This window comes from Anarhichas minor, unplaced genomic scaffold (assembly GCF_050575085.1).
Source record: "Anarhichas minor isolate MPS153535 unplaced genomic scaffold, ASM5057508v1 ptg000030l, whole genome shotgun sequence".
In the NCBI taxonomy this organism is placed as follows: domain Eukaryota; kingdom Metazoa; phylum Chordata; class Actinopteri; order Perciformes; family Anarhichadidae; genus Anarhichas; species Anarhichas minor.
The window spans coordinates 1,523,021-1,534,972 of NW_027466476.1; the positions used below are offsets into that span (position 1 = coordinate 1,523,021).

Sequence of the window (11,952 nt, forward strand, 5' to 3'; positions counted from 1 at the left end):
TTTCCGAGCCCCGGGGGTAGGTAGGTCTCCGACAAACCGAGCGGTGAGCATCAATCATTTTATTCCCCAGATATTTTGCTTATGTGAAAGACTGTTAAAAGACTGGCTGTGTGCACTGATAAGTGGTTTTACTCTCACTCCATTGTAGGCTACCATCAAAGAGGCCTATTGAAAATATGTATTATGATGATATTTTGTAAATATGCTTAATTTGGAGAACAATTATCCGGCCCATAGCTTTGTACAACAAGACCCAAGCAAAGGCAGATGGCTTGTTTTTAATTAAAAACGGGTTACAACTTACATTCGTAATACCAAGTGATTAAGTGTTTCTGAAGGTTCTTCCCACTTTACATTCCTAACCCCATCTTTGTTTTCCTTCATCGTCATTCTTTTCATTAATATTGAATTATGGTCTAATTATCTCGAGCAGAGGAAAGAATAATAACGTGTCATTTTCTCTCCCCTTTTTGGTTGAATTATCTTCCGCATGGAGCAGCCATCAGCAGCCATTCAGCCCTCCAGCCAGCCAGTGGCAGTAGTGTCACGTGAGAGAAGCAGCAGCAGCACGCGTCAGCCGTAGAAGAAGAAGATGGGCCATTGATAAGAAAAGAAACGCTGTGGCTATCTTGAGCTAACAAAGTGACGTTAACTGAATACATCTAACGCTGGTGGCGTGATTGTTAAACGTGTTGTTGTGTTTTGTTCTGGGCATCATCGAAAATGATCCTTACCGTGAAACCACTTCAAGGGAAAGAATGCAGTGTTCAGGTAAGTTAAGCAGCGCTAGCTAAGCTAACTGCTAAGTGTTACCTCCCTACCGCTAGCTTAATGCGCAACATCAGCTGACGTTAGCCTTTATAGGTAAGCTAACGTTAGCCGACAGTGGCGATGGTCCTGTGTCATGCTCGCTTGAGTGAAGCAAGCCCAAACATGATGCTTCGGTTTCAACATTAGGTTGTCAAACTCCATCCAGTGTGAGGTTGATTTTAATGGATCTGCTGTACATTCGCACATCGCCCGGATATGAATCGATGTTACTCTAGATGGCTTGTTAGCGTTAACGTGTCTTTCTCAAGGATGTGGCTAACTGTAACGATTTTCTCTCCTCTGGTCCAACGTTCAGACCCAGTGGTTTAGTGGGAGCTCTATAAATCCTCATGTGGGGGTTCTTGTAGGAAAGGGAAGTCCCTAGGGAAATACTTTAATACGCAGTACTAACGTTAAGTTAACTTAGATTGTCTTCTCGACAGTCTGTGATGTAATTTGCTCACTGTAAAGCTGGGCCATAGGTCCTGCTTTATGTGACATAGGGACTACTATATGATGAGTATGCTACTGCAATACTCTGAGGTATTTTGTGTAGAACAATATCAATAACTAGTCAGGGTACTGTAAAGCATTTGCTGATGTGTCTATCAATGGGGAAATATTTCTCATACTGGTCTAAATGTTGTAATCAGCAGAAGAGAAGTGGATCTAGACAAGAGACAATGCAATGTTTTTGCTCTGAAAGTTCAAAAGTACCTGACCACTAACATGCCTGTTTTTGGCTCTGTCTAAAGGGATAAATAGCACCACTAAAGGCCAGTGACTGTTTGTTCATTTTCTTTGGAAAGAATGTGCTAAAGTGGCCATTTATCAAGGTAGATGTGTATTTGGTACTTGTAAAGGTGAATTCCTCATTAATTGTTAGTTATACCTGAAGTTGATGGCATTTGAGGTCTCCTCAGCCTAACAGGAGGGGAGAGGAGAATGCTTGCCAAATGTGTTTTAGCGCGACTACATCATCATGTTGTTGATCTTCTAGGTGACTGAAAATGAGAAGGTCTCCACAGTGAAGGAACTTGTGTCAGAACGCCTCAACATACCAGCAAACCAGCAGCGGTTGCTCTATAAAGGGAAAGCGCTTTCAGGTAGATTTGCCAACAGTCAAGTGTTTCATAATCTTTATGCAGAATTGTAATTGCTTGATTCAACAATCTCTCTTGTCCATCTTGTTTTCTTCAGATGAACACAGGCTGAGTGATTATTCCATTGGGCCTGAGGCTAAATTGAATCTGGTTATCCGTCCAGTGGGGGAGAGAACTGGAGCGTCAGGGACGGCTTCCAGCAGCAGCAGCAGCAGCAGCAGCAGCAGCAGTAGCAGCAGCAGCTCACAAGGAAAAGTGTGGCAGACTGTGTCCATTATCCTTGCTAGACACTTTAGTCCAGCAGATGCGGCGAAAGTCCATGAACAGCTTATTAAGGTATTTTAATAGTTGTGCTACAATGCTTTGTAGTCTCAGTGGGTAGAGTGGGTCGCCCTTAAACCGCAAGGTTGTCTGTTCGATCCCCGGCTCCTACTGTCCGTATGTTGACGTGTTCTAGAACAAGTCACTGAATCCCAAGTTGCTCCCTAAATATGTAGGATCGGAAATTTCATGTATGTATATGACTAATGTAAAAATGTTTTAATTCTAACATGGAACATATTAAAAAAAGCAGCATGAAATACCCACCCAAAGCTGCTCAACATTCGTTTAGTGAACATGTTGGATGATTTGACAGGTTTTTTTTCAACTGACATTTAATCTTTTGCCTTCGGTTAGTGTAAATGCTTTAAAATTTAGTGTTTCGTCCTCCAAAGTCTGAAAGACACCAGTTTATCCTGTGAAGCCCTCTAAATCCTACAATCCCTTGTATGGTGGTCAATTGTTTTCTAGAGCATTCACGCATGCCTGGTGAACTCATAACATTCTAAAATGATCATCAAGTACTCGTCTATCACAGGAATATTTTTCAAAAAAAAAAAAAATCAATCTAAAAGGCACTGCAAGGTCTCAATAATGAAAGCCAGGTAAAACTGCACTTTTTGTTCTTGTAAGCACAAATTGTATTGTTTTGGTTTTAATTTTGACATATATTTTTTCTCCTGTTTGTTAATGTCAAAAATTCCTAGTTACATACACTGCAAGTACATAAATGCCCCGTAAATGAAAGTCAGTATATGGATGTATTAAAACTTTACAAATTGTTATCAACTATGTACTTTGAAATTGTTTCATGGTAGCTCTCTGGGGATAGACTTGAAAATCTTGCATCTACCAAATTGGTTAAAGCCTCCCGTTAATACACCATTATGTCAGTCTGGCTTCAGGTCTGCATTACTCAAAATTAGACGATCCTTCCTATCTCATGCTTCATTAGAAATATTTCCCTACACACACCAACATGGTTAAAATAGATTGGAGAATATTTAAAACTTGCTCTTTCTCAATCTTTGTATTTTGTTTTTCTTCTAGGACTATGAACGTTCCCTTCGACAACTTAGTCTAGACGACATTGAGCGGTTGGCGGGAAGACTGCTTCACCCCGACGGCGACGGCATGGACACCTCCTACATGGACTAAGCCTCGCTGGAAGTTGCTTATTGTGATTGTCTTTTGAGAGGTGCTCAGTTCATGGAGGTGCATACAGTGTTTAATCATTGGCTGAGTGAAGACAGATACCAGTGACTGTTGATTATGTCAGCAATAGGGCTTTCTTATCCATGACCAAAAGACTTGGATAAGAAAACATGGCAACTTTGAATTGGTCTGGTCACTGTCATCGATGTTGCAGAAATGACACAAGACCTGATCACATAATATTTGAAAACAAAGGAATCCATTTATGCTGTTGGTTTCACATGATCTCTGGCTGCTACGACTCCCAGTGGACGGTAACATCTACTGGAGGTTTTTGTTAGTAATTTCTGTGTCGGGTGGTGTGTTGTGTTAACCATCCTTGAGAAGGTGATATATGTTTTATTCTGTAACTAACTGATGTTCATTGAATGCTTTGTAAATATTGTGTTTATATATACAGACATTAAACCACAGAAAAATTACAAGCGTTAATGTTTACTGTTTTGTTGAACATTTTATGTGAATGAGAAAAAAAGAAAAAAAAAAAAAATATATATATATATATATACATATATATACAATGTTGACTGGGAATGGTTTTTAAAGCCCTTTGTAGCATTGAAAAGTATAAGTGGTTGAATATATAAATGAAAAGAGACTTCTCTACAGGGACTATTTAAGGCGTGACCAAACAGTGAGTCTTGAACGTGCCGACCAATCAGGTAACAGCAATGAGGTATCAGTTATTTTATGACCAATCAGATTGAGGGAGCGTATTGCGAGTCCCGCTTACGTGGTGAACTGACGGTTTCTTTCCTGCTAAATTTAAATAACAGTTCGGATAAAATAAAATATATTTGACTCTCCACAAATGATGACGGACATAAACGTTGGATAAGGGCACATAGTATTTCTTGGACATCGGTAAGGTCGTAATGGAGCATCGGTTGGTCCCATAGACTGTATGTTTGTTCCAAGCTAGCGTTAGCACAAAACTAGGTCAACCGCTTCACTTCCTGCCTCTAACCTGTTAGCGCGAGCCAGCTAACGTTAACTGATAACATCGAGCCTGTGCTGCTGCATCATGTGTTGCCATGTAGGTTAGGTCAGTCCCGGTCTGGATGATTAATTGTCCGTTTTCTGTTCTTGTATAATCTGGGAGGACTCTGACCAGTGTTGGTCAACCTGATGCTAGGGCGTTAACGTTACACCCCTCTCATCAGGACCACTGTTCCCTTTGGCAAAGCAAGACATTCTTCCCAGGGAAATAATGTAGACAGCATGGAGTTGTTGCTTTCTTGCCCATATTATAATGCAGCCAACTGCATTCTCATTTGGGCTTTTTGGAATAGCATTTTCATAGCTGGCGTTAGTATTTCATTTTAGTTTCAGTATGATTTAATGTGAACTGAGCTACTTTGCTGTCCTTTCTTTTTATCCATGTTTGTTCTGTTTTTACCTTTTTTAGTAAGTGTGCCCGGTCTATTGGGAAGATGGAGACTCTAATCCCCACCATCAACCGGCTGCAGGAGGTCTTTCTCACAGTGGGTGCAGAGGTCATACAGCTGCCTCAAATAGTCGTCGTTGGATCTCAGGTCAGTCGGGGGGAAAAAACAATGAAAAGCTTAGTTGTAAACTTAAAGAGTCCTGTAACACTTTATCGTGTATGTTTTAGTTCTGGGGTTTTGATTTGATCAGAAATTGAAAATGTATTGTTGGTGTAAACACTGATATAGACTGACTGTATCAGTGCTGAATTGCTCTCATTATGTGCTGTAACAGAGCAGTGGAAAGAGCTCTGTGTTGGAGAGCCTGGTTGGACGGGATTTCTTGCCTCGAGGATCAGGAATAGTCACAAGACGACCCCTCGTGTTGCAACTTGTTAATGTGGCCCCTCTGCAGGAGAGACTGAAAACCGAAAATGGTACCTTCATATTTATTCATATTTTAAATAAGAAGGAAGTTGTCCTTGAAAAATATCAGCATGTATATCATGGTTTGTTATATCTGTCTAGGCATAGGATCTGCTAGCAGTAGTATGTGTGGTAAGCACTTTGGCATGTTCGCTTTCACTCACTGTCTGAACTGTAAGCTACTTCTTGCTGAGCCTCTCTTTGCTAACATTCAGTCTTTCTTCCTTTTCTTCTTCACTACTCTTTCAGGAAATGGGGTAAAACAAAATGCCCAATTCAGCTACCCAGGTCTCTGTATATTTGGTCTGCATGGACTTGTCTTTCTTGAGCCACTTCATTTCTTCTGTGAACTTTCTCAAACATTTAGTTTGTTCCGATCTTCATCTGTCAAGCGTGATATCTGTCCATTTGTAATCTTTTCAGTTTGCATTATTCCTCCCCAAAGCGTAATGTTATTTGCAAACATCTGTAAATGTACTTGCGCTCACTCTTATATTGTTTGTTCAGGTGTCAAAGCTGAAGAATGGGGAACGTTCCTGCACTGCAAGAACCAGGTACATTTAACTGCGCATTTCAAATGCCGTGCTTCCTGCCGTTGTCCTGTGTTATGTGCTGAGTTTAGCTGATGCATCGTTCTCACACTTTTGTTGACAGATCTTCGCAGATTTTCAGGAAATTCGTCGGGAAATTGAAGCAGAGACTGAACGCAATTCAGGTGACAACAAGGTGAGAGAAAGCATTGATAAGTCAGTGATGTCTTAAATTTAGCATTTTTTTACTCTGCATTCATAAATATCGCTTCTTTTTGTTCATATCCTCAAGGGTATCAGTCCTGAGCCCATATATTTGAAGATTTTCTCCCCCAAAGTCCTTAATCTCACCCTGGTGGATTTACCTGGAATCACTAAGGTAAAACGGATGTTGATTTTGTTTCATGTGTGCAAACATAATGGCACTAGATGATAGTTATCATCACATCTACAATCTTCTGTGCTTACACTAACGCTGGCTGCTCGTTGTTTTTGCCTCAGGTTCCGGTCGGGGACCAGCCAGAGGACATTGAGGCACAAGTAGAAGAGATGATCTCGTCCTTCATCTCCAATCCCAACTGCCTCATCCTCGTAGTGTCCCCTGCCAACTCTGACTTGGCCACCTCGGATGCTCTGAAATTGGCTCGTGAGGTTGATACAGATGGTAGGACATTTTATAAACGGACGCCTCTTCTCCTCAGATTTCATTTTGATTTTGCTTGCGGGAACGACTCCTAACATGCCTCAAGTAGAAATGCATTTTGAATTATTAAATGTGCAGGAAGAATGTATTGTGCTTACATCATTTCAGGCTATTGGACCTGTCAGTCTTTACTGTTGAAAGCATTCTAACAGTTACAGTTGCTGTCATGGTGCACTCTGAATAATAGATTGATGGATGATGTGAATCTGCTTGTAGTAATTGTCTGCTAGGTTGGCAATATGGCCTTTTAAGTGCCGGTTGTGCACTGATAATGTGCTGGCTAGGATATCTGTAGCTGGGCCCAAATGTTCCGCTGCCGGCCTCAATTCAATCCCATTAGAAACCTGTTTCCTTGTTTCCTTCCATTATGTCCTACTGTATAATCGTGTGTGTGTGTGTGTGTGTCTCAGGTCGTCGAACACTGCTGGTGGTCAGTAAGCTGGACCTGATGGATGCAGGGACTGATGCTCTGGAGGTCCTTCTGGGTCGAGTCATTCCAGTCAGACTTGGGATTATCGGGGTGGTTAACAGGTTTGCAGTGATCAATTGTTTATTTTTTCTTTTAGTTTAGCTGTGTATTGTTTTAAGCTTCACAATACAGCAATTTGGCAAGTTGTTGATGTCCTTATTACCCTGAACATCTGATTACTCTCCCACTCTCTCCCCAATTGGTTATCCTCCCAGGAGCCAGCATGACATCAATACCCAGAAGAGCCTTGAGGACTCGATGAGGGATGAGCAGACTTTCCTGCAGCGCCACTACCCCTCGCTCGCCTTGCGCGCCGGCACACGCTATCTGGCCAAAACTCTCAGCAGGCTGCTCATGCATCACATCCGGGATTGCCTGCCAGAGCTCAAGACCCGCGTGACAGTGCTAAGTTCCCAGTACCAGGCACGGCTCAATGGCTATGGCCAGCCAGTAGAAGACCACAGCTCCACCCTGCTGCAGATTGTCACCAAGTTCGCCAGCGATTACTGCCACACCATTGAGGGAACGGCCAGATACATCCAGACCACAGAGCTGTGAGTCTAATCGCTTTACAGCAGCAGTATCTTCATTGAATAGCAAATGCTTTTTTTTCTGATGATAGCAGCCTTTTGTTTCGTGTTTCTGTGAATTTCTTTAGGTTATCATCTAAATTCATACCTTGCGTTGCACTCCGCATTGGTTCATAATGTATATCCGGAGGGTTGTTTTCTTCTGGTAATTGTAAATTGAAGTGGTATCAGCATCTTCTGTTGGCACCCTCATCTCTACAGCTTGCTACGAGGTGATTCATTTATGTAAATATGTAGAGATCAAATATTGACCCTCTTTGGCTGACTGCATTTAATTTTTGCGCAATTAACATAGCTGACACAGAGCACTGAGAAACAGCATTGGTGTCACAGCTGAACTCATCTCTTCTACAGCTGTGGGGGTGCTCGGATCTGTTACATATTCCATGAGACCTTTGGGCGCACTTTGCAGTCCATTGACCCCCTGGGAGGATTGACTGAGCTCGATATCCTCACCGCCATCCGCAATGCTACGGTGAGCTCCTCCTGACTTCCCTTCTTGTAATTATTTTAATCCAGTCAAGTTCTCTCGTTTGGAGGAATAGCAGGTAAATTATAGTGTGTGTGTGTGTGTGTGTGTGTGTGTGTGTGTGTGTGTGTGTGTGTGTGTGTGTGTGTGTGTGTGTGTGTGTGTGTGTGTGTGTGTGTGTGTGTGTGTGTGTGTGTGTGTGTGTGTGTGTGTGTGTGTGTGTGTGTGCGCGTGTGTGTGTGTGATTTGCCCTCCAGGGTCCGCGGCCAGCACTTTTTGTGCCTGAGGTGTCCTTTGAGTTGTTGGTGAAGCGGCAAATTAAGCGACTGGAGGAGCCCAGTATGCGCTGTGTAGAGCTGGTTCATGAAGAGCTGCAGAGGATCATCCAGCACTGCTCCTCCTACAGCACACAGGTTAGCCAGGTTGACGCATTTTTCATTTGATCGACTTGCTAAAACAGAGAGGAGCATTAATTATGACAGCACCATGTTGAGAAACGTTGTCTTTGTCTTTGCAAGGAGCTTCTGCGATTCCCCAAACTGCACGATTCCATTGTGGAAGTGGTGACCGGATTACTGAGAAAGCGCTTGCCGATTACTAATGAAATGGTAATCCACGGCTTAGCTAAAATGATCTTTCGTACTAATTGTAATAACTAACAGCCAAGTCCTATTTACCGCCTGAGATTTATTCTGTGTTTTTTTCCCTTTAGGTGCACAATTTAGTATCAATAGAGCTCGCCTACATCAACACAAAACATCCAGACTTCACGGATGCAGCGCAGGTCTGTGCATCTGTCAACAGTCAGCAGGTAGTTATCTGTCCCTTACAACAGGTACTCTCATTGAAAATGTATTTTGCTAGGGTAAACTGTGGAAGTCGAGTTCTTTAAAGCCTTAACCATTACGTCTCACATCCAAACAGTGAAGCCCCTTTTAAAGTTTGCAGTGGAGTTCCAGCCTCAGCCAAAGCAGCCTTGACCCCCCCCTGACTTCCTCTGATTTCTTGCTGACAGGCGGAGGCCCTTGATGGAGGAATGCGCTGGAAGAACGAGAAGGCTGCGGAAGAGAGAGTCGCGGCTGCAGGCTTTGGCAGTCCCAGCAAAGGCCAGTCCATTAACTTGCTTGACACAGTGAGTGGTGGGATTAGCAATAGAACAAAACACTTAGCGGTGAAGACATTGCACACTGTCAACATTTTACTTTGCCTCTCTCTCTCTCTGCCAGGCGATGCCCGTATCACGCAAGCTGAGTGCGAAGGAGCAGAGGGACTGCGAGATTATCCAACGCCTCATCAAGTGCTACTTCCTTATTGTCCGCAAAAGCATCCAGGACAGGTTCGACTGCAACAAGTCCAGAGCATCTGAGGGGGCATTCCCCCTTTTTTCTTCTATTGTTGATCTCAGATGTTTTTAGTGATTTCCTAACTTAGGTTCTTGGGGCTGTGTGCCCGCAGTGTGCCCAAGACAGTGATGCACTTCCTGGTCAACTTTGTGAAAGAGCATCTGCAGAGTGAGCTGGTGGGTCAGCTTTACAAACAGCAACTGCTGCAGGAGCTGCTCATTGAGTCACAGGACACGGCACAGCAGCGGACCGAGGTTGCCCAAATGCTTGAGGTGAAATTGGCCGATGCTTTTGTTCTCTGAATAGGTTCTAAGCATGAAAAACACAAAGTCTTTTCTATTTCTCTTTGAGCTGCTATTTTAAAGCCAGTGATTTCACTGACCTCTCTGTTTTCTTTTTCTTTCTCAGGCGCTCCAAAAAGCCAATAACATCATCTCTGAGATCCGTGAGACACATCTGTGGTAGCCAGAGGAAAAGAACAATTCCCTTGTCATAGGACAGCTTTGAGAGGATGAGAGTGTATTTGAGTTTACACGGAGGGAGAGAGAGAGAGAGTATGTGTGTGTGTGTGTGTGTGTGTGTGTGTGTGTGTGTCTATGTGTGGCAGCACCATCATTTTCTCATGGACCAATGACGATAGCACATTGAGATCTACTGTTTCCCGTCAGCTGTCCTGACCAGTACACCGGGGCTGCTGCTTTTCACTATGAACGTTGTGTAGCGAAGCAAATTGATTAAACACTCAGGCCCAAAGTGTTACTGCAAAGTTTAATCATGAAACACACGGCCACAAGCTAAATCTTTTTGCATAATTTGTGACAAAATGTTTTGTTGGATCGTAAAATTGTTGCTGTAAAATTAAGATTTTAAGTGAAGTTGTCAGGTTGTTGCCTAGGGTGTCTTTACTTTTCTTTTCTTTTTTTAGATCAAAATGTGTTCACACTGTACAATTCCACAAACAATGCTGGCCTTCCTCTGAGCCCCTTTAGCAGGTGTTAAAATGATGCTATACTAGATGTTTTCCAACTTTAATCCCCTTTATTGGAGCTCTCACTAGAGATGGAATCTAAGTGGAAAACTCAATTCATGCTGACTGCAGTGCAACACTGAAGACAGACCATGGTCATTTGCAGAAATTACTGGATGGATGCAGATAGATTTTCCAGCTCGGTATTGCTAATCAATATCAGGTTTATTTTCCAGAGCCAGATTTTCATATCAGCCCATTTATTCTGTTGCACTGACTTTTGTGTGTAGTCATAAAGGAGGAGACATACATACATTTTCCTCTGTTTGCAGGAGATGAGTTGGGCTGCTGTAATATGTAGTGTGTATATATTCTATAGTATCTAGAAAAAAGAATATATAAGAATAGTCAGGAGATTATGTAATACTCCATTTGATTTAAGATCCAGATGGTGAGGCGGTAATCTCTTTATTTCCCCAAGCCATTTGTTCGCTGGGTTCCACTGTTAATGATACAGAGAGATAAGTTAGTTCCCTATTATTGTCCCTGTCCACTAGTGAGGACATTACCCAAGTAAAAGACTCAGCGTGCAGATGCCTCCTGCATGCAGAGCCATTTGCTTCTGTGCCAATTGTTAAATGAATTGTGTAATATTGCTAGATGTGTAAAACTATTCACCTTTTTCCATTTCTTCCCAGTTTAGGTTGTTGTGCAGGCAGATTCCTCCACCAAGTGATGTAGCCATTAATGTGAATCTCCTTTCATAGCCAAAACAAATAGTTGAGTTATTTCAGAAAGACCTGCCCTAACATGGACCATCAAACAGAAACTCTTCTGACTTTTTCTTCTGTGTGATCAGGGAGCGAACACATATCAGTCTGTCTCTCTGAAAGCCCTGTGTATGTAAGCTTGCATGTGTGTGTTCAGTATGCATGTGTGGGCGTATGAATGGCTGATTTAAGTATATTTTGTATTATTTAAATGTATTTTATTATCACGTGTCAGCTGCCTATATGAGTTCTTGCCTGCCAATATTTGTGATACATGTTTACGGAAGTCTGTTGAGATTGGAGGGACTCATTAAACCCTAAAACAGGACACTGTATGAAGTCTGTTTGGGTGTTATTGACAACATTCAGTACTAGAAATTGATGTGTTTTCATACAATCTGTTCACAGTGAGATGTGATTAGACTCACTGCTTCACTTTATTGATCTCAGGTGACTGAAGGGTGCCAACACACACACACACAGTGTGTGTGTGTGTTGGCACCCTTAAACCTGTTTTCTTAGTTGGTTGACTCACACACTGCACCACCTGCTATGGAAAGAGCTGCATCGGGTGAAACTACAGATTTAACCGTTCCCATTTTAAATAATGGGAGTATTTCTTATTGCCAATGCAATCCAAGTTCAGCCTGAGCAAAGGTTGAGACGTGAGGTGATGGATGAGTTAAATGTGTCTGTCAGAGTGGAGCGCTGGTCATTAATGTTGGATGAGAGTGAGCGAGGGCACTACGGTCCAGGAGAAACCAGTTTTTGCACAAGACAAACACAAGTCAAACTCAGAGTTGATTTTA

The 11,952-nt window shown here is 42.4% G+C and overlaps 2 protein-coding genes across 4 annotated transcripts; both read left to right on the forward strand.

The window, feature by feature from the left end:
• Window positions 1-568: 568 nt before the first annotated feature.
• On the forward strand, window positions 569-3,874 carry ubl4a (ubiquitin like 4A). Its single transcript, XM_076104407.1, has 4 exons — window positions 569-771; window positions 1,811-1,916; window positions 2,011-2,249; window positions 3,285-3,874. Exons 1-4 carry the CDS (start codon window positions 724-726, stop codon window positions 3,390-3,392), a joined length of 501 nt encoding a protein of 166 aa, XP_075960522.1. The 5' UTR covers window positions 569-723; the 3' UTR covers window positions 3,393-3,874.
• A 144-nt stretch (window positions 3,875-4,018) lies between these two features.
• Window positions 4,019-11,476, forward strand: LOC142964192 (dynamin-1-like protein). 3 transcript variants are annotated; one of them, XR_012957513.1, is made up of 18 exons: window positions 4,019-4,313; window positions 4,858-4,984; window positions 5,172-5,313; window positions 5,552-5,590; window positions 5,810-5,856; window positions 5,957-6,028; window positions 6,125-6,211; window positions 6,334-6,496; window positions 6,946-7,066; window positions 7,220-7,558; window positions 7,949-8,069; window positions 8,321-8,476; window positions 8,582-8,671; window positions 8,776-8,874; window positions 9,079-9,169; window positions 9,290-9,399; window positions 9,519-9,678; window positions 9,815-11,476. XR_012957513.1 is itself a non-coding variant. In XM_076104405.1 (18 exons), exons 2-18 carry the CDS (start codon window positions 4,883-4,885, stop codon window positions 9,869-9,871), a joined length of 2,022 nt encoding a protein of 673 aa, XP_075960520.1. In that variant the 5' UTR covers window positions 4,019-4,313; window positions 4,858-4,882; the 3' UTR covers window positions 9,872-11,476. The 3 variants fall into 3 exon arrangements, 2 of the variants coding, with proteins under 2 accessions (XP_075960520.1, XP_075960521.1); XM_076104405.1 differs by having other exon boundaries at window positions 9,079-9,195; XM_076104406.1 differs by lacking the exon at window positions 5,552-5,590 and having other exon boundaries at window positions 9,079-9,195.
• The last annotated feature ends 476 nt before the right edge of the window (window positions 11,477-11,952 follow it).

Coding starts and splice junctions, on each gene's coding strand:
- ubl4a (XM_076104407.1), top strand. CDS start 724: ATGATCCTTACCGTGAAACCACTTCAAGGGAAAGAATGCAGTGTTCAG. Junction 1,917..2,010: donor TAAAGGGAAAGCGCTTTCAG/GTAGATTTGCCA, acceptor TGTTTTCTTCAG/ATGAACACAGGCTGAGTGAT. Junction 2,250..3,284: donor TCCATGAACAGCTTATTAAG/GTATTTTAATAG, acceptor TTTTTCTTCTAG/GACTATGAACGTTCCCTTCG.
- LOC142964192 (XM_076104405.1), top strand. CDS start 4,883: ATGGAGACTCTAATCCCCACCATCAACCGGCTGCAGGAGGTCTTTCTC. Junction 4,985..5,171: donor TAGTCGTCGTTGGATCTCAG/GTCAGTCGGGGG, acceptor GTGCTGTAACAG/AGCAGTGGAAAGAGCTCTGT. Junction 9,400..9,518: donor CGCAAAAGCATCCAGGACAG/GTTCGACTGCAA, acceptor GTGTGCCCGCAG/TGTGCCCAAGACAGTGATGC.